This window comes from Sprattus sprattus (genome assembly GCF_963457725.1).
Source record: "Sprattus sprattus genome assembly, chromosome: 19".
Taxonomy (NCBI): Eukaryota; Metazoa; Chordata; class Actinopteri; order Clupeiformes; family Clupeidae; genus Sprattus; species Sprattus sprattus.
In genome coordinates this window covers 4,882,469-4,904,997 of record NC_137917.1, presented here as the reverse complement: position 1 = coordinate 4,904,997, position 22,529 = coordinate 4,882,469, and the positions used below count along the sequence as shown (strand labels likewise).

The window sequence follows — 22,529 nt, the reverse complement described above, 5'->3', positions numbered from 1 at the left end:
GTAATGGTTGAGTGGAGCCCATGGAAGGTATTTGCTAACGGCAAACATGCTAGTTGTGGTGCATTTTTAAAGGGTCCAAAAAGTACACAGACCACAATATTTCAGCAGAAATTAAAGGCTTATTTATGAGTACCTCATTAATGTCCAATAGTATAAAGATTGGATGTGGAAAGTTGATTTTAACTAATGTCACAAGTGAGACATCACGTTCCATTGAGAAAGAGAGACACAGAGAGAGAGAGACAGCCTTCCATTTCTTCCTTCATGCCATGGATCTGTAGTTAAACCCAAAAAGCTTCAGGCTGACACTTCAAAAAGCTTGGCAGACTGACGCTTGACCCTTATTTTGGCTTCATGGCATTATATATTAGGGAATTTAGGGTTTGTAACGAACATTTTATTATAACATCTAAATTCCAGAGCAGACAAATTTGTGTTTTCAAGAAAATCCAAGCATTATTGTTCCTTGCAACTAAAATCTCACCTGCTGCATGAGATGAACTGGATGGACTAATTATAATTGGTGTAATTCTTTGCAGTTCTTAACAGGTACTTGCTTAAACAAGTATATAGATGTAGTCCTCAGAGCGCAGATTGTGCCTTGGGGTGCTTTTATACCCCTAAATAATGGAGAATGAATGGGTTTCATTCTTTTTGAAAATAACTGAAAAAAGGAGTGTTACCTCCCGCACCTCCCCATGCATGCATGAGTGCACACACACACACACACACACACACACACACACACACACACACACACACACACACACACACACACACACACACACACACACACACACACAAACACACACAAATACAAACATACACATGCGCGCACACAAAACTCACCCTTCATGGTGAACAAGTCACAGCCCGCTCCTGGCTCCAGAGTTTCCCTTGCACACAATGCTTAGGGAAAGGAGAGAAGATGACAGAGTGCTTAATCCACCAGTTGACATCTCAGTCGCTGTTTCCTAAACAAAGGGTATAGTCTCAAGGTGAAGGTCGAAAAAAAAAGTTGTTGACATGTAAAAAATAGACAAAATGGGGATCTATTTTTTGATGGGGGATTAGGGTCTTTTAAGGTGCCGATGTTGCCTGTAGGACGTGTTTCAAATACATTTTTATGACACTCATCGACACAAATTTGGTACTGCATTCAGTTAAAGAATCGCTGCAGTTTTGCAGTTCTACAACTGTGAAGTTGATGTCACCTTTAAGGGTGACACTGCATCTGTCAGCATCTATCATGGTGAAATGCAATGCACTCATTTCTCTGTATAAAGAGAATTCTCGCTTATAAAGACAGATATATCGTCAAATGTAAGGATATGGTGAAGTTGGCTCTTCTTTGCTTTGTTTAAGTCAGATATAGCTTTCTGTAATGATTTATCTATAATAATACAGTCATATGTGCTTTATTATTATTATTATTATTTTCTTTATCCACATAATTAAAATAATTGTCAGAAGTACACAGTCCTTTGCGCTCATACTGATAATAAATGCAAAGATACTGAGATGGCAGCTACATTTAACACTTTCATCACATCACTCAGCGCTCAAACCTGACACAACCTGAGGATCATGAATTCAGACTACCCTCATGTTTTTAAAAGACCTACCCACTGTTTTCCAAGCACCTTCCTGGTCACTGTAACTAATAAACACTGCACTCTCCGTCCCTGCTCAAGCGGTGACAGTCCTGGCCTTTTGGTGACTCCAAAACATGTCTTTCGCTGTGACTGACAGAGGGAGAAAAGGAGGATATTGTTTCTGCTTCTTTTCTAAGAGAACCTGGCATGTGTGTCAAGTAGATATTTGTACATAGTTGCCTTTTCTTCTGGTCAAGTGACTTGAGTTAGAATGTCCTGTCTATATGTTAAGACTTGCAGGACTTCTAGACGCTGGAGAGAAGAGTTGGTGGAAACAAAATAGGGAATTGACAGAAGGATGAGTGTGTATAGAGACAGACACAGGTATCTACATGCTGACTCTCCTGCTAACATCAGTTCAGCCTGAAGATAAGATAAAGATAGTTTACAAGAGAAAGGGAGAGAGACCAGGAGAGAGGAAATAGTTATCTAAACCTGGATTAGTTCAACTGTTTCTCAGCACAGAATGTAGAGAAGTTTAAGTATGATACTGTAGCAGAAAAATTGTGCTTCTCATGCCATGGTAATCCAAATTACAATGACCGGACACTTTAACATGCTGTGATGCTTATCCATTTATCCATTAATGGGTAAGTTGTATTTAGTGCATACAAACATAGGGATGTAACCAAAACATTCAGGTAATATTTATCTTTTAAAGACTCGCTGACCTTTGAGAAGGGCCGCAAAATATTTGTGAGAGTAGCTTATCTTATTTTGCATGGCCAATGCACAGGAGATATACAGTACATTCAGTAAGTATTCAGACCCCTTCACATTTTGTAATGTCAATCTACACTCAATACCCCATAATGATTAAACAAAAACAGAATCTTAGACATCTCTTGCAAACGTATTAAAATGGAAAAACTGAAATATCACACTGTGATCAGATATGGTTAGCAGATGGATATCATTATCATATAATTGTGGATATTTCAGTACAGTTCAGCTTTAATTCAGCTTTCCCACAACCCTGACCAGTTGCATAGTCCCTGTCACAGCTTGATGCTGCCACCATCATGTCTGCCACCACCATGTTTCACCGATGGGATGGTATTGGGCAGGTGATGAGCGGTGTCTTGTTTCCTCCAGACATGACGCTAAGAATTGAAGCCAAACAGTTCAATGCTAGTTTCATCAGACCAGAGAATCTAGTTTCTCAGTCTGACAGTCCTTTAGGTCTTTTTTTGTGGGTTTTAGGGTTTTTAGGGTCTTTCACTGAAAAGAGGCTTCTGTTTACCACTATGCCATGAAGCCCAGGGCCTCGTTTCCCGATAACGACGTATTTTAACGGCCTACGTGGATTTTTAAGACATAGTAGACTCAGTAACACTTTCTATTTACGAGCGTTTCCCGAACATCATCTTAAAGTCAGGTGCACGAGCGCAACGTGCACAAGTTCTTAAGTATATCTTAAGAGCTGTTTACGTCAGGTTAACCTGTTTACGTTAATTGCTGTGAAATTAGCTAGCCTATGCGTGCATCGAACGTGCACTGTGCACGGAATTCGGGGCGGGGATAGTAACGCCGAACGACGCCCCTGGATAAGGTGTCGAGGGGGTTGAAGCGTACGTCATGCGTGACTGTATGAGCTATGAAACTAGCGATTTAAAAAAAGTTTCAATGAAGAACATGGTTGCAAATATATATGTATACAACTGTGTAGAGCACGAAACAAGACTGTCGTCATTTTTAAATTAATTATAAGCCAAAAATACTTACATGTAATGTATTTAGCATCTAGCTAGAAAGCTACCATATAAGCCAATGGAGTGGTGGCATAAGCGCTAATTGTGCCTTAAAACTGCTGTTTGAAAGCTTCAGTTAAGACATACATACTCTGCATCGGTCGCGTAGCACATTTCAGATCAAACCGAGTCATTATAAACATATAAAAAGTTGTGTAGATAGCTTTATTAATGTAAAATATTCCTCACTTCAAGGAGCCATGTTTTTTTTTTTTATTCCCCTTTCTTCCGAACGACGGGCGAATGACGCCCCTGGTGGATTGCATCGCTAAGTGTGAAGTTAAGTGTGAAGTTAAGTGTAAAGTTCGCTAAGTGTGAAGTTACTACTGGTCCTGACCACACGTAGAATTCTTCTCAGTGAAAGAACAATTTAAGCTAAGTGCGGCGTCAGGAAACTGCTCTGCAACGTAGGATCCCTCTTACGACCGATTTCAAGTGCTTTTCACGTTCGGGAAACTAGGCCCAGATCAGTGGCGTGTTGCAGTGATGGTTGTCCTTCTGGAAGTTTTCCCTATCTCCACACAGGATCTCTGGAGCTCAGCCAGAGTGACCATCGGTTTCTTGGTCACACTTGAACATCTAAAATAATCTAAAACATTCCAAATAATCTCCAATCAATAGAATTTACCACAGGTGTACTGCAATCAAGGTGTAGAAACATCTTAAAGATGATCTAGAGAAATGGGAGGCACATAAACTGAAGGGCCTGAATACTTGGGTACTTGTCAGTGTGATGTTTCAGTTTTCAGTTAATACATTTGTCATTATAGGGTATTGAGTGTACACTGAAAATAGTTTAAAGCTGCAAAATAACAAATTTAATATGAAATGAGGACAACACAATTTTGAGTTTCTTAAAAAAAGAAGCAGCCTATCCACACTAGTGACCCAGCTTAGTGTGGCTCGCAGTGCAGTTACACTGTTCAAGTGACATAGTTTCCCGAACGCTAAAAAGGACTTGAAATCGGTCGTAAGAGGGATATTGCAGAGCGGTTTCCCGACGCTGCACTTACGGCAATGATGAGTCTATGATGTCGCCAAAATCCACGTAGGCCGTTAAGATACGTCGTTATCGGGAAACGAGGGGTGTGTCACTCTCACTCAGATAATACCAGAGACTTTTTATCATCTCCAATTCCAATTGTCTCTACAAAATCTCAGAGTTGAAAACATGTCAAAATGCTAGTTATGGTTATATGGTTTATTTTCCCATATCCCCCTTCCATCAGTTTATGTAGGTGTAAGAAATGAACACAGATGTTCTGTGCTGATGCCTGAAACACGTCTGTACCTGGCCGGAATAAATGGGAGGATCCTCCATCAGGTGAGCCACAACCCGTTGCAGGTTAAACTTGTCTGTTATATTTTCAGAGGTGTATCACGTGGCCAGTGAGGTTTCGCGTTTTCAATCAGTTCCAAATGAGGTGAAATCCTGGTCCTTATAGTTGCCTACCTGTACTTCATCGTTTCTACAAGGTAGGTTTTGTGGCTAAGCTATCTGTTATCTTGTCCTCTACAGCCAAGGTGATTTTAATTTGCTTTAGCAAATCATGTTAAATAGATACGCGCTTACAATTTCAGTCATAGGCATCAGGCTCCTTCAATAAAAACATGGATATTTCATACAATCTCCAAACTGAATATGAAAATATAGGCTAGGGATACTACTGGCTAGGGATAAGATTCATGATCGACTATGTAGCCCGCTTCAGTGGCACCCTATCAAAATATGTGCTGAAACTCCCCGCATTTCACATTACTATCTCTTCATTTCATTGATATTTCAGGTGCTACATCTCCAAAATCAGAATGAATAGGCCCATAATCGACATTATTCTGTTCCTGTCATTGGTGACCACTGCAAGTTTCCTCCGCCAAAAGGATTTTGGAGATGTATATGGTAAGAGCAGGGTTTCCCCCTGCAACCGATATGTTTCCATGTGTAATCTCTGTATAATGTGACTGTCAGAACGACGAAGTATGTTATTCTATTAACAAGTGTCATTGTTGCTACTATTGCTCTAGGCATATGAACGAAATAGCTAAGATGCACATTAGTTACAGAACTTTGTTCTTTTGCCAAACATCTGAATTAATGATCGAACAGGTGTAGGCTACTAGGCTTTACCCCAGAGAAACATCTTCGCCCAGTAGTAGTGAGGTAATGGCTCTGAATGTAATAGGTTACTAATAATAATTTGAGGCAATGTTTGCTATAAATGTTGCTCTTATTTAGCGCTGACATTTCTGACTAAACAGAGATATCTTTACACAGTACACAGCCAAATCCACATGACGTTTTACCATGGAATGCAAAACAGACGAATAAATCAGTCTTAAATTAAACCACATTCATGCTCGTTTCAGTACACTTTAGACTTCCCATCTGATATCGCTTTTAATAGTTCAGCAAAACCTGTCCATTTCAAATTAAACAGGGTTGTCATATTAAGTACCCTCTTAAATTAGTATGACTGTGTTTCCTTGTTGTCAGAACTGTAATGATTAGCTGAATGTAGAGATAGTGGTGTGCAGTGCAAATTTAAATTCTTGAATTACCTTTTGAGGTGAAATTCAGAATGCCAAATAAGTGAAAATGTGTAGTGTGTCTGAATTAATGTGTTCTTGTAGCTCAGATGGTATAACAGCTAGTAGAGCAAAGTAGTAGGGCCATTCTACCAAATTCGTGTAATATGCAGTCCCTCAACAATAAAAACTATTTACAAAACAATTAGGTATTTAGGCATAGATATTTACTAGGAAAATGTTATGGTCTATATAAACCCAATGCATTAAATGAGATAGTGATAAGCTAAATATATACAAAATCATCATTTATAGGGTACTTTCTATTGGGAAGTAGCTGTCCCCAACCCTGACATCTAAATTGCAATGCCTTTAAATAACGCTTTTCAATTGTTTTAGATTTTTTTTCAATTATTTCATTTCAAAGATCTTTATGATTGGGTTGAAACAGAACTTGGAATATTTGGATTTATTTTGGGTTTAATTTTTAAATCAATCAACTATACTCAAAAAAAATCATGTCCCTAGTTTTCATGTCACTACCGAAACTACCGAGTTTTAGTCCATTGGCTGAGCCTGTGTTTTAGCCACGACCCTGCATTTTTGACCATGAAGTGACACTGCATCCCTGTCCCTCATGGTTGAATGGTAAGTAGCTAAATCCCATAGTTTTTATATAAATGTGTTCCAAAGTCTGAAAATCGACGTGTAACCTTAAGAATTGTCACTACCGAAATGTTTTCTTCAATTAAGTAAACCTTTTGGAGTTTCAAGCAAAATCGTATGTTTGTATGTGTGTACACCTCTTCAAAGATGTGTTTGCAAGCCGTGTGCTTGCTAGAATTCTTTATTTATGCTTAAAGTTAGCTAGAATTGTCACTACCGAAACATTCACTACCGAAACATATGGTAGTGACCAGATGATTTCCGTAGTGAAAAAATGAAATGGTAAGTAGTTCAATCCCATAATTTTTAAATAAATGTGTTGTGTGGACTAAAGGGCGGCCCAGAGCACCTTTTGGAAGATTTTGGGAGAGAAATGAACATCCATCCAACAGTGCAGTCACTACCGAAACAGTGCAGTCACTACCAAAACAGATAAATTGAACTTGAAAATTTGGTAAAAATTTCATTTTTATGGATTTCATTGTGAAAACCTTCAAGAGATATTTGTAAAAATACTCTTCAGAGAAGGGAAGGAAACGCAATCTGAACAGGGCCTCGTTTCCCGAACGCGCACTTAGCCTAAAAAGCACTTGAAATCGTTCGTAAGAGGAATCCTACGTTGCAGACGGGTTTCCCGACGCGGCACTTAGCTTAAGTGTATCTTTCGTTGAGAAGAATTCTACGTGTGGTCAGGACCAGTAGTAACTTCACACTTAGCGATGCAATCCACCAGGGGCGTCGTTCGCCCTATTATAGAAGAAATCCAAAGGATGTTTCTGTGTATAGCACATCATGAGAATGTCATTGTTTCACCTGCCTATTCCATCAAAATAGTAATAAAGAATATTGAGTATTTGAAAATAAAGATTAGGCTATACAAAACTAGTGCAGTGCCCGTAGGAATTATGCATTCTGTAGTGTTAGCAGACGTAGAGCTGTTGGGTAGTATAATGGCAAGACATATTTGCACTCCACATAGGTACAGGTTACACTGAAGTATTATTGTGATGCATGTTTCCTTTTCATTAAGAAATGTGTTAATGGTAGCCTTTTTGGAGAGTTACCAACAAATAAAGTTTGAGATTATGTAGTGGATGCAGTTGAATATAGATGTCAACGTTGCTGTCTAAACTATAAACTAAATGTCATAAAGAAAGAAATTATTTAAAATGAAGTTATGGTTGAAATAGGATCCCTTCTTTATTGTAAGGGTAAGTGTAGGGTAAGAATGGTCATGCAGTTGGACTCAAATGTAGGTTAATTTTATTGAATGTATGTAGCCTAGTGTACTGTATGACTTCGATGATGCTAGCTTTGACAGCCCACTCTCAGACAGATCGTAATAAATGTCCTTACAATGGGAACACAGTTTAAATACTCTGCTGGAGATGGCGTTACTATCCCCGCCCCGAATTCCGTGCACAGTGCACGTTCGATGCACGCATAGGCTAGCTAATTTCACAGCAATTAACATAAACAGGTTAACGTGACGTAAACAGCTCCTAAGAGATACTTAAGAACTCGTGCACGTTGCGCTCGTGCACCTGACTTTAAGTTGATGGTTGGGAAACGCAAGTAAATAGAAAGTGTTACTTAGTCTACGATGTCGCGAAAATCCACGTAGGCCGTTAAGATACGTCGTTATCGGGAAACGAGGCCCAGGTCAATAATTATACTTTTTTACTATAGTAAATGTGATGTTTCGGTAGTGACAATTTTTGGAAGAGGAAAAACATTCCAACACATTCAGAAAATACAATATAAAAATTGACTGTTCTTTTACTAGATATGTGTACTTTAGATATGGTACAATATACATACGGACAAAGTTTTGGGAATAAAACATAAAAAATTCAAAATATTTCCGACGTGACTTTGCACCAATTCGGTAGAATGGCCCAGTAACAATACCAAGGTCATGGTTTTAAAACACTCATACATACTGATCAAAATGCCAAAATATAGATCAGTACTATAAGTTACTTTGGATGAAACTGCTAAATGAATGAAGTGTTATGATTGTTGTATTTGAGTTAATTAAACTGAAATGTCCTCTTTCCATGTTTAAGGGGCCTATCCACATCTCTCCCTGTTAAAGGGGCCTATCCCCATCCCCACCTTTATGTTTACTTTTAACACCTCTCCTCATTTGGCTTCCACAGCACCAGATGTTTGCCCGTCTGACAAGAAATATGGCAGATATTGAATTATTTGTGTTACACTGTACTTAGAATCACAAGGTTGTTTTGACCTCACTCCATCAGTCCATCTCAGAGATAGGGCCAGAGTTTGGCTTCGAAAGCAGCAGGCGGGTGCTGAGCAGGGAAGCAGTGAAGGCACAGAGTTTGTTTCTATGTTTTCTCATTAATCGTCTTCCTCTGGTTTTGGCAGCCCCTTGAACCGTCTGGTAAAAAGTTTTGAAATTTGGCACACTGATTGGGCACAGTCCCCGGATTCTTTTCACCAAGTTCCATGTCAGTGCCTCAAGCGCTCTGGTGACACCAGTGAAACAGATTAGAGGTGCTTTTACGCACATACATTTTGAACCATGTGCTCAATTTTAAAACCTGGGCTTCTGTAGGATTCCTTGAAGTGAATAAACAGGAAGAAAGATCATATCTCAGCATATTTTATTTGTGAAAACAAAACTTGACCTGGGACAAACTTGGGAATCCATTGAGAGGAAGCTCAAGAAACCTTTTTCATTTGACCACTAGGCAGTGTTGCAATAAGCACAAATGTGTTTTGGCAAATAACTGTTGATGTGTTTCCCTTAAAAAATCTTGTCGTAATTCTAGTAATACTGTGTGAGATTCCAAGGCCAAGACATGGCAAATTGGCATGTCAACCTGTTTGATACAGCCGCCATATTGTATTTTATTGAAGGATTTTTCACAGGCCAAATTCTTTGTTCAAATTTTCCCCAACTTGGCTACAGATAATGTTCAGACCAAGCTTCATAAAAGTTATCAGATGGATTTTAGATTTTCAAAACTGTTTGTGCATGTCAAACAGAAAGTGAGATCATATCCTGGCTATTCTTTGGTCAGTTAACATGAAACTTGGTGTGAGTGCTTATGGCAATGCCCTTGACATAGTGACATCAAGTTCCCATGGCAACTATGCCCCGCAGGGCTGCTTGGCCCCCTCATCGCTGCTTGCCGCTATACTTGGAAGAGTGACGCATTATTACATACTTGATTGGGCAGAACCGATTGGTAATATAGTTGGTAAAGTCATGCTGTAAAGTTTTTCTTACATTTTTGTAGGGTCTCCAACCCAGACCATAGAACTACATATAGTTGCCTGGGAAGCTAGTGGTACTGACAGATGTGATTATCTGTCCTTCACATGACCATATACCATCTCAATGAATTTGAGTGATAGTGATAGTGAGTGATACCAAAACTGCATACTGTTGCTTTACCCAGATAACCAAGATAGACAGTTTGAATAATTATGTTTTTCTGTGCTAATAATGAAACTACATTGTAGCTGAATGTATCAGTGATTTTATATTAAGTACTTCCTACCTTATTCCAACTGGTCACTTGCATATTTATGTGTCCCTAGATTGTCCAGCGGATGTCTACATTGTCTTGGACACATCTGAAAGTGTGGCCTTAAGGGCGAAACCTTATGGCTCGTTTGTGGACGATATTAAGCAGTTTGCTCTTGACTTTGTGGACCAGCTGAATGAAAGGTTTGCAACACTCTCGGACCATTGCTGACATATAACACACTTTTCAAAATATTTCAAATGAACATGATGAAGTTGCTGCCTGTGTGTTTTCAAGGCCTTAGGGGAGACAGTTGTAACACTTTGGCCCCACTTCTGTTCAGTCAATAAAGCAAGTGGTTAAGGGGTTATCAAAGGCACTAAGTGGAGCCAGGTCGAAGTTGATTAGTGTAAGGTTTGGTTAAAGCTGACCAAAAGCATTGGCTGGCAACAGATAGTTACTGTATGGGACAATCGTGTTGAAAACTGGCACACAATCAGTGTGGACATTCTCTGCTGGAGCACCCAAATGCCAAGGCATAGAAGAACAGGACTTCCAGGGATATCCCATCGACAGAGAAAAAAACCTGATGTGTAAAATGCAAAAGCAGTATGGGTCAGAACTGATTTCTTCTTTTGCCTGAGTCTAATTAAACTACAGTATGTGTATAGAAATGTCATTATTGTGACAAATCTTTCAAATCTTTTTAAACATTGGATCCTTTCTTGAAAGCATGCCAGGTTATGTTTACTTCGAGGATATCCAAGATTAATTGCATTAACCCATAACACAGCTGTGCTCCTGCTTCCTTGCTAATACAGAAATGTGTAGCCATAATGCTCCACTCTTCCAAGAATAGGGTATAGCGTGATATTGTATGCCAGACAAATACATCGCACTTGGGCTATGCTGGTTTGTGATTGGCACATTCTAATGTTCCCTGTCAGAGAAGAATATTTCGCCACACCCATATTCAAAATTCCAAGCTTCGTGGAGAATTTTGTTTACCACCGGGGTTTAGACAACCCGCCCAGGCGGAATCAGCCATTCCAGCAGCCGTTATCAGCCTTTTATATTTTGTCTTGTTATAAAAAATTGGGCGAAGTGACACCTATCATTTTGACATAAATGCAACATACATTTCTCGTCTCTGTACTTACTTCTTTAATTCCAGCACACTCATTCCTCTTATTTTCATCTAAATGCAGTGATGCCTTTGTTACAACTCTCCTCATGTCGAGGACAGTTGTAACAGTGGCGGAGGGCAATTGTAACATAGCAGTTTCAACAGCAACAGCCATGCATTATTCAAACCAAAATAGTGATGGATAAGGGTTTTTCTGTAAGTTGTAGTATATACAGCACTTGTTTTCAAACTGCCAGTGAAATAGTTGCTTACAAAGAGAGGCTGTTACATTTTTGCCGCACCTCTCACCCTGCTGCCAGTGGACCAAAACATAAAAGTTTACAAATTTGCCCCACAAAACCACTTCTGTCTATAACTTTTACAGAGATTGAGATGACACATCACACATGTTGCCCTTGAGTTTCATCACATTAGATTCGACATGAGCTGAGAATTTCAGCATGGGACAACTGTACTCAGTCTTCCTTAAATTGTTTCGCAATGTCATGGCCCTTTCCTTGAGAGGAAAATAATGTATGATATGATATCAGATTAAAAATACAAACCATCTTAGCCTTATCTTACTAGTTCATTTTTACAACCATTGGTCTTTGTATAGCAAGATGTGTTTCTGATGAGTTCTCAGACCTGGAAGTTCTGGCAAGTTCTGTGTTCTCTATTTCCCCCCTTTCACTCTGTATGTTTGAATACATGTCAAGGCAAATTCTGCCACATGCTTGAACAAGCTGAGTGAATATGAACAAGTGATTGGGCCATGACATAGAAATTGCTTCCCCAGAAATGTTCTCAGGTTTCCCTCTAAGGCAGAGAAACACATTCCTGACCCTTTAGTGTTAAGCAGGAACTATAACTCACACTATCTGCAAAGTGGCATCCCTTAAGACACCTTTGACAGTTCTTGAGAGACGTATTGACAAATGGCCTGTTTTTCATGCTTTCAGGCTAAATAAAGCACAGCCTGGTCTCACCACTTCAGGTCAACTGTAGGAAACCAAAATGTGGCTAGTCTTGTTATGGTATTTTCATTAGTTCTAGATTAACCTCATCAACACTTATATTCATTAATCAGCACTCAGATTAAGAACTACTCACTTCCGTGCAGATGATTTATGGAGCCCTGAGGGGGTTCACTTGTGGGTGTTACTGCGGTTACCAGTGCTTTGAATCGAGATGGTTACACCAGATTGAAACTGGTAAACACACACTTTCTCTGAGTCTGTCTCCCACTGCCACCAAAAGGTACTACCGCTGCGACCGCAACCTGTCTTGGAGTGTGGGTGTCCTGCATTACAGTGATGAGGTGAAGATCACGAGTGAGCTCATTAGCATCCATGAGGCTGGTGGTAAACCCAAGCTGAAGAAAGCTATTCAGGACATCCGCTACATTGGCAAGGGCACGCACACTGACTGTGCCATCTCAGCTGCGACAGGTCAACTTATGACTGGGTAAGTTAACTAACAGGTAGACCGTAAGCTGTGGGAGCGTGTTGAGAGAGAAATAAACCCCTGTTTCATGCTCCAGCAATGTCTTCACAAATGCTGGAACTTGACTGAAATGCCTTGGCTTAACTGCATATCGTCAAAAAGTGTTCTATTAAACTGAACTGTATAGAATTCCATAATTTTAAATATCTCCTTGGCTCAAAATTAAATCTAGTCTCTATCTCTGTATCCAGATCATTTTGACTTCCCAATCTAACCGTGCCTCACTTCACATCAATTGTTTAGCTCCCCCGTCCAAGGGAACAAATACATGGTTGTGGTAACAGACGGCCACCCTTTTGATGGCTACAAGGAGCCATGCGGGGGAATCAGTTATGCTGTCTCTGAGGCCCGGGGCATGGAGATCAAGATCTTTGGGGTGGCCATCACTCCCGATCACATGGTAATGTGGAGAGCGAGAGTTGTTTTCAATGGAGTGCACTGCATGAGCTGCATGTCTGAAATGCCTGTGGTTAGTCATGGTTTATCCTTCAAATTAGGTTCCCAGTGATTGTCATTTCAGAATCAGAATCAGAATCAGGTTTTATTGGCCAAGTTAGTTTGCACAAACAAGGAATTTGACTTGGTAAGCTGGCTCTCAGTGTACTTACACAAAATATACATTATAAATAACACAATACAAAACAAACACAGACACACAAACAACAGTGCAATGGTCTAAGAAGTTTAAGAAAGTATATACAGGAGCTGTGAATTGTTACAACAATAGTGCAAAGAAGAAGTGGATTGTGCAAGAAGTGCAGGCATAAATATATATATTTCATTCTGTATCATCTCTTATTCCTCAGGATGATCGCCTCAGTGCCATAGCAACAGATATCAGGTACCGTTACAACCTGTCTGCCACCAGCAATAACCCTGAGGTGGTGAGGAACACCATCAACACCATCGTCTCCACCATTGTGAGTGAGGATCTGATCTTATCTTTATAAAGGGGGTAGAACAGAAGAGCCATTTCTGTTTAAAACAACCAGCTCCTCCAAAATCTGTCTCATCAGTGTGATTTTTTTGTCTTCCATGCCTTTCATTCTTCTCCCTCTCCCTCTATCTCTCTCTCACACACACACACACACACACACACACACACACACACACACACACACACACACACACAAACACAAACACACACACACACACACACACACACACACACACACACACACACAAACACACACACACACACACACACACACACACACACACACACATACACACATCTTCTCCCCCCTGGCTTTCCTGTCTCTCATGTAACCCCACAGTACAAGGACTCGGAAACTTTGGTGAGTCATTAAGCATTGACACATTTTTATTGAGTTATAAAGAAAAACAACATTATCGTGGCCCCTAGTTAAATGTCTGATAAACATTCTGAAACTCTGTTCTTGTCCAGCAATGGCTGTGAAAGGCGAAATGTAAAGTCTAAGCTCTGGCCTTTAAACATTGCTATGCAGATTTAAATTGCAGCGTGATTCATTTTCATTTTTTATTCTGTTTCAGTGCTGTTCATATGAATGCAAGGTGAGTGTTCTGTTCTTTATCAGTGTACTGTATGTGCAAACTGTTGTTAACATTACAAATACTGAGGGGCTGTGGGGTGTGCCGGGCACCTTTCACCTCATACAGCAATCGCTATTCAATCTACGGTATTTATTTCTGTTAGATGTAATAGGGTACAATCTCTTAAAACCTCATTTGTTATAAGATTATAGACTCACAAAAGTGGTGCTTACTGTAATCAGTTTTAGTTTCTCATGCTAGTTCATAGGAAAATATTACTGTAATCATGCGTCATGCCTCTCGTGTCATACTAAAAGGATGTTTGTAAAGTAATCTCATAAGATTCAGTGAAGATTTCCCCTTAAATGTATGCACAATTACACGTGATACATTGCAATGTGGCTAGCATAAATCTTAAGGACCTGCATGACAGTGTGATAGGGTTAAAACATTGAGATGATGTAAGGTCAGCTCTTAACGGACATCTGCTCATATTCACAGGCCCCTAGAGGACAAGCCGGAGGTGAAGGAGATGGAGGAGAAGTGGTAACACCCCCTCTTTTTATTGTCTTTATATCCTAATGCACCATGACAGGCATTTTGTGTGTAGCACAAGCATTTTCTGACGACACAGCTTAAGGCTGAATGTCTGGAAAGTCACCTTTCTCATCTGACGGAGTACGCATGGCTATTTAGGATAGCCATGACCACCACTGGGGCATTTGCACAGGTGTGGTTGGGAGTTGATGGAGGCTGTTTGGGGTTTGTGTAAGGGCATGTTTGACAGACGTCCAAACAGGCAGTCATCTTTGAATGTGTTCTGTAAGCACAGAGGGGGGCCCTGTTCACTTCTCATATTTCAGCCTATTGGAATGGGGCGAACCACAATGCCTGGGGGTGCACAGGGGTCAGTCTGGTTTTGTGTGGGGGATGTTCGTGTGTGCATGCATACTGTGTGTGTGTGGTTGGGCGTTCATGCATGACTTTGGGGTATAAAAGTGTGGTTGTATTTGTACATTACTCTGTGTGTGTGTGTGTGTGTGTGTGTGCTTGTGATTCTTACCATGCAGGGTCTGCATAGTTTGCTGGACTTAATTTGGTTGTTTTCACTCAAGTTTGGAAGCATATGTTGACACCTTCTCTTAACCTATACATGCAGTAAACTATTTTATTGAAAGCAAATGTGGATGAACAGGGACCACCTACTCAGCAAATGTAAATTAAACACAAGTGGCTTGTCGATTTATAAACACATCCCGGTAATGTTTCAAATGTTGAAAAGTAATTTTCTACTGTAATGACTGACCTTTACATATTAAATTATAAGGCAAACACCATTCTTTTGAAAGTTAAGCTAAATGATGTAATGTGAGGATGCTTTAAAAAAATTATGACTTGAATAGTTTTAACTTCAGACATCCCAAGGCAACAAAAAACACATATGCATTTTAAAGTAATTTGCTAAGGCTTTTGTCTAAGGTGCAATTATTTTACTGCAGTCATTTGTGTCTGGTAGGCATTCCATTTGATCCTTGAGGGCAACCAAATTCTAAAATCAGATCTGATGATGTCTTTGTCCTTACTTAAACCACTTTGGTATGTTGGGATTGTTTTAGATTGTAGTAAGTGTGACGGTTGGATGCGACGGCACATGAACACCGTTCACCTGCCTCGTATTTCCGACAGTTAGCGCACACCAACACTCCTGTCTGCATGCACACCCACACACAAAGCACAAACCGGATTACACTAACCGTATTACACGAACTTCAAAAGGCTATCAAGTAGGCTAGGACACCAATCTTGGTTTCCACCATTTATTCAAGTGCACAGAGTTGGTGCACCAACGGAGTTTAATGAAATATGGATAAATAGATTACCGACAGGTTGGCTGTTCGAGTCCTCAGCTAGCTGGTCAGTATGAAGCAAGAAACGTCTGCCGGAAATCCAGAACATTTATTTTGGTTCCTACCTAATTACACTGCTAATTGCCTAGACTGGCAGAAGGTACACTATAAATGGTCTGGGCCAAACCATCTCGATAAGGTGTTTTTTTTACAAACCTGTAGAAAGTGATTATTTATTACATAGTTATTTTTTTTGTCTTAGCATACACTGCACCCACATTCTGACGGTAAACCGAGGCTCGGTCCGTCACAGTGAGGTAACCTGGTATAGGAAAAGCTCTTCTGTGGAGAGTTTCCAGAATGTAATCTCAGTGAAAACTGACATGAAGTGCAGTCTAGCAATGCCAGGCTAGAGGTTTAACCAATCTGCTGGGACATCATCAATAACCTTCCCTAGTATATAACCTAAAACAATGGAGGTGGTACTGCTGGAAGTTTGTTTTTAAATTGCTTATCACAATTAAATCAGCAAATGGTGGAAGAGGGATATGCCTGGGGGCTTTAATCTGCTCAGATCTTCTAAGCCATGGTGACTAATGAGCCAGTGCTCTGTTGGCGCTCTTCAAACATGCCTGCCAGATGTTCTTGGGTTTTTGAGTACACAAATGTGATGCCTAAAACAGACCATCTACAACAAATACACAATCATTTAGGGCCATCTGAAATGGTTAACACAGTAATGTTTAATTAAAGTGTTGTATTGTTTTGTGTTTGAAGGGAACTCCAGGAAGACAAGGGGTTGCTGGGAGGCCTGGTAGTCTTGGAGCTAAGGTTAGAAATGTTTATAATTGTTTATATATACTTACAAAAAGGGTTTAGTGTTCCTGTACTTTTCAATATGTTTTGTAAAAAAAAAGTTAAATGTTTTGGTTTTGTATTTAAATGGCAGGTGTACCTCTGAAAAGAAACAGTCACAAATGCACAGTAAATGAGGTCAAGCATCTAAATGGAAGCATGTTCGGCGTCTAACTTCAACAAGTTATTACATTTAGGAAGCACTCTCGCCTATAATCTCTGAAAATATTTTTAATTTTGTAAGGCCGACATGGCCTACCCACATTAAAGTCATAGAAAGTACTCAGGAAAGGACCCAGATTAAGGCAGTGTCGATGACAAAACAAAAAATGATACTTTTTTTGTGTTTGATTCCGGTTCCACTGACTTTGAACCTATGTGTTATCAAACTACATATTTTGTTGATGTATGTGTGCATGCATGCATTTCCTACTTATTGTTTTCCCATGATCCTCTTCTAGGGTACTTCAGGTGACCAGGGACCTCCAGGACACAGAGGGGAAAAGGTCTGTGTTTTAGTTTATTGGACATTTGTGTTTCACAATAATTTTCCCAGACAGTGAAATCTAGTGCATTGGCTCCATTAAGTCCCTAGCAATATTAAAAGTGAAATATGCCACCAGTCTCTTACTAACCTCTGTCTCTTGCCTGTAGGGAGACAGTGGTCCAACTGGTGACAGAGTAAGTTACTTTAATTTCTTAGTTTGATTGTGCAAGCAATTATGAGGAATGTAATAGTAGTAGTATACAGGAGGGACATACCTCTTCCAATGTCTTTCCTTAGTCTTTAAAAGTCTTAGGTTTCAAAAATGATAAATATATATTTGTTTTCTTTTTACCTCACAGGGTCCAAGAGGCTCATCTGGACAAAAGGTTTGTTGTAGCTGCTCTTAAGAATAAGGTTTACTTTGGATGTTCAGGTCACTTCAGTTAAGTGTTTCTTTGTTTCTCCATGCATTTAACAGTCTTTTTATTGTTTCATTGTTTCTTGACAGGGAGAGAAAGGGCAGAATGGCATGGATGGAAAAGATGGAATGATGGTTGGCTGCTTTTGTCTTTTCATCAGGGCTGATCCGCATATGGCCCTTAATTCTGCACATTTAACAAGGGGCCTGGCATATAAATGGGGAAAACAAAACAGTCTTGCAGCCCAGTGCTCATAAACATGTGTTATTACATCAATTACATGTTAATTACATCTTAATAATCTGCTTTGATTAGATTTAAAATCATGCACAGCACACCATGCAAATTGTGCGATGCCCAGCTTCTTATGCACAGCTGGGGGAATGGAACTCACATTGATGGAAGGAGAAAAAGCAAAGACATTGAAAGCAAAGCATTGATAAAACATTGTTTTGAAGAAAAATGTGATGACATCACCAGCTTTATCAGTTGGAACACCGACAATGTTTTCACAAGACGCCTATGGAAGCTTTTAGAATGTGAGACTGAGGACAACCAAGAGGCTATAGGAAAAAAAAGACTTTCCTGTTTCAGTCCAGTCACTCTGCAAATGACTGTTATGTGAAAAACAACCATAGCATTTGGCAGTTACATTGACCAAATTTGCTTATTTTACTTAGATAAAGGAATATTATTTCAGGTGTATTTTTGCTGGTTCATCGTTAATGACGATGAAAACCCTCACACATTGTCATGGTAACACCTTAAGCTCTTCACCATTCCCTCACACTCTAAGGTAACATGTGGAGGAAGTAAACCAGACACTAACAGTCGCGATATCTTACCACCCATTTTGTATTTACCCCTTGATGTGGGTGTTTACAGTTACCTACCAGAAGAGTTTATATAGCCGTTTAGGATAAATTCTCTGTTGGCCTTAGGCCAAAGAACAAGAGACCAATGAATTGTGTTTTCACGTGAGGCTTGCAGTGATCCCAAGTTTATGTTGCCAAATGTTTCCAAATGTGTCGCCTGTGCATTAGAGTTCCAATGAGAGCAGACAAGTCACATGGTTGAGAGGTTGAACAAATTAGACATGTGGAAGCATTTTTCTCTTGGATTTGGCCAAGCACGGGAGACATCCCCCTGCAAGTGCAGTTGGTCTGCACACTGTCTGACAGCATCTTGATTGTTGTCTCAGACAGTTCAGGGAAAAGGAGGTGCAAATGAAAAACTGTAAAAACGACAGCTACATGGAAAGTTTATTGAAAGCCTCAGAGCAGCTTTGTAAACAGTGACCCAAAGAAACACCTGGTAACTTCTCCTACAGCAATCAGGACTCGATTAGTTCCACAACTGACCTTTGACATGAAGGGCAACTCAATCACACTTGAAAAGGATGGCAGTAATCTATACAGCGTGACCAGAATGGTTTTGAAACACACATTCTACTCAGAGAGTGCATGAGTTTGTACTCTGCTATAGGCATTCAAGTCTGGCCATGAAATCAATGAACCTGGGAAGGAAGTGAAAAGAACAGAAGGTTAACTTACTGAGATCAGAATGAAGAATGTTGCAGATAAAACCACTACCTTGCCAGGCAAAATTAAAGAAACATATCATCCACTGTCCCTCAGCCTCTTGAACGCGTGTGGTAAGAGCAGGTAGTAATAGCTAGCCGGTGTAGACTTGCTATACTTGATGGACTGAGATGCAATCATGAAACCTTGTTTTATGAAACCTGTTTTGTCATAAGTTTGATATATAGAGTTCTCATAAATGGCAGGTCCTTTGATATACTGTAGTTATTAGACAATAACAATCACCTGGGTTTTACAGTCATGACATTTTACAAGACTCTGGCACCAGTCAGAACATTATGGACATAACATTAAATGACAGGAATTGTTATGTGTGAGTTTTTACCACACACGCAAACACAAAAATACACACATACTGTACACCCATGTAACTGTGTTGTTATATTAATATGCAGGGGGAGCCAGGAATGGTTGGCTTGTCAGGCTGCAAAGGAGATGATGGAACCGAGGTAAGTTTCCTTTGATCATACCCAGTTTCCCAGTCCTACATTACTGTGATTTTCTCCCCCAGTTTTCTCTCTCTGTCTCCCACACACACCTCTGTGCTTATTCATCTGGCTGCTTGGCTGTCTCCTACACACTCCTCCACTTGTTTATCTTGTCCCCCCCCCCCCCCCCCCGTTTATCCCAAACTGCTTTAACTTCTCTTCCTTTTCAACCTTGACGTTGGTCAGTCTCCCATTCTACACATTGACATGCAAGTCCAACAGCCACTTAAAATTTGCATCCTTTTATGTTTGGTTATCCTCACTAATGGTGCCTTGTTCTGTTCTGTGTGCGGGTGTGTCAGTAATGGTTCACTGATTAGTTTGTTTCTCTGCCAAAACATTTTTTGGCATTCAAGAGCCTCCCTGGGGAGAGAAAACCTTGTTTGGCAATATGCTTTTCCTTGCTATTCATTCTCTGATAGTGCAAACAAACATGGCAATCGTCGTTTATAGTCAAGTATAATTGTATGTATTTTCATGGGCTGCTCTTCTGCTGTGTATAACTGCATTATTTTTAAAGAGATAACCTACGATGAGTAATGTATTCTCGATCTGTAAATGTCCTGGGTTGTCCAGGAATTGGAGTGCTGCTTTCGGTGTCATCAGGTCACATTCCAGTCCTATCTTGGATGTAAAAACTCATTACTGACTGTATAGTCATTTCAAATCAAAGTAAGGAGCTGCCGCCAATGTCTGTATTGTACTATTTTTTACAGGGTGAGCCAGGCCCTCCAGGACAAAGAGGAGACCCAGGCTCATTTGGAAGTCTAGGCGAAAAGGTAAAGCTTTGCTAAATACATCATCATCGGCACACTTCGATTTTGATTGCCATTTCAGTGAACCCAGTGAACCGAACGATGTAGAACACATTCATAATCCAATTGTTAAATTTACAGCAATTTCAAGACTATATAGAGACTGTGGTTCACTCTTATCTTTTTACATAATCCCTGAGAACCATATAAGGATTTTACATTTTTTTTTTAAAGACCAAGTAAGGTACAAGCATTTTTCGAAACAGCTTCATACCATACATATCCAAATGAGCTGCTCAGGGAAATATGGAGGTGATTCACCGTAGATTTTATTGATCTTGCCCAAGACCTTATCTCAGTGCCTGTGTCTAGGGAGAAACTGGACCAGCTGGATCTCCAGGACTGCTTGGGGTACCAGGACCCACTGGAAAAAAGGTAACCCCCAACACAACCCCTCTCATCCACCCAATTATGCAGTTATAAGATGTTCATTGTAAAGAATTAATTACGAAAAACATAACTTTTATCTTGCATCGGTAAAGGGTGATCCAGGCTCTTCTGGCACAAGAGGCAACAAGGGAGACAGGGGTGATGATGTAAGTGATCAGGCTATGTTTTTCTTTTCTTTCGAAAGTTTCATGCAAAGTCTCAAAACATTACACCATATGCCAACATCTATTATTTTGATATGAATGATATTACCTTCAAGAACCCAGTATACTGTAGGCACTGCTACACAAAGAGATGTTACATGTATTGTACTGGAGCAAACATCTGCCAGATATGTGACCCTCAAACGATTAGAAAATACTTTCTGAGGATTATGTAGTATGAAGTCTCAAACCAGCCAGCAGTTAGCAACCATCACGAGACTTTTACCAGAACATCACCTTCCTCTTAGACCGTGACCAAGAATGCATGCACAACAAAGCATTCTGTAGCCTTTGTGGACTTAACTATTTTGTTTGTGGGCTTAACTGTTATGTTTTGTCAAAACGTGACATCAGAGAAAGCCATGGGAATGTGGCTAACCCTTAGCCATCTGGACCACAGAGTAGTTTCCTGTTGAGACAGCCTTCGTCTCAACTTGGGCATTGAACGTCACAAACAATCACTCTGGTGCAGTGACAGTTATGTTAGGGATAATGTATTGTCGAGTCCAGATAATGTTTAGTGCCTTATTGTATGACTCCTCAGAATATTGCAGTAAGTTGAATTGAATGGGCTATCCAAATGTTTGGAGGTCTGATATTTCTGCAATTGACCACTGCAAAAAATGAATGACCACTGCTAATGGTAACAGCTTTTGTGCTTCTAATTTACATCTTTCATATAATTCTGCAAGTAGTCCATTCACTTTTCATAATGGATGTTCAGTGTAACTTCAAGTCAGCAAACTTTTTTTCTCAGTTAAAGCCAAGAAACAGCAACATTATCTCTCAAAAAGACATATATTGGAGGAATGCCTTTTATTGCTTAGGCAAGTAACCGTACAATCAGCAGGATGTTATATAATCAGTCAGTATCGGAAAATAAATCCCTTCAAGACAAAACAAGTCCTGTTCATCATACTGACCAGTGGACTATACATTATCCAGAATCTAGAATGGTTTTACAAATTATTTTCAAGTTTATAGTATAAAAATACAGTGAACACATGGTTTTGTATGTACCTGACATTAAAATATAAAGTACAGTAGATCAGGTCTGACATCATTTCTGATGGTTTTATGATAATATTGATTCATGATTATAACAAAGATTCATAATAGTATTCAATTAAAGGTATTCAACTAGTCTCTCACGTACTTTCATAGTCATTGTGACTGTGC

The 22,529-nt window shown here is 39.8% G+C and overlaps 1 protein-coding gene across 1 annotated transcript in view; it reads left to right on the top strand.

Moving 5' to 3' along the window:
* Positions 1–9,653: 9,653 nt before the first annotated feature.
* LOC308380080 (collagen alpha-1(VI) chain-like) overlaps positions 9,654–22,529 on the top strand; it is a gene marked incomplete at both ends in the record, with an annotated part of 33,417 nt that continues 20,541 nt past the window's right edge. The window contains 16 exons of the mRNA XM_080857359.1: positions 9,654–9,816; positions 10,172–10,301; positions 12,485–12,691; positions 12,974–13,130; positions 13,537–13,650; positions 14,008–14,028; positions 14,139–14,146; positions 14,246–14,266; positions 14,747–14,791; positions 16,870–16,923; positions 17,409–17,453; positions 17,602–17,628; positions 17,794–17,848; positions 19,850–19,903; positions 20,659–20,721; positions 21,070–21,132. Of these exons, the coding sequence (XP_080713485.1) occupies positions 9,654–9,816; positions 10,172–10,301; positions 12,485–12,691; positions 12,974–13,130; positions 13,537–13,650; positions 14,008–14,028; positions 14,139–14,146; positions 14,246–14,266; positions 14,747–14,791; positions 16,870–16,923; positions 17,409–17,453; positions 17,602–17,628; positions 17,794–17,848; positions 19,850–19,903; positions 20,659–20,721; positions 21,070–21,132 (1,227 nt within the window). The remainder of the gene's footprint in view (positions 9,817–10,171; positions 10,302–12,484; positions 12,692–12,973; positions 13,131–13,536; positions 13,651–14,007; positions 14,029–14,138; positions 14,147–14,245; positions 14,267–14,746; positions 14,792–16,869; positions 16,924–17,408; positions 17,454–17,601; positions 17,629–17,793; positions 17,849–19,849; positions 19,904–20,658; positions 20,722–21,069; positions 21,133–22,529) is intronic.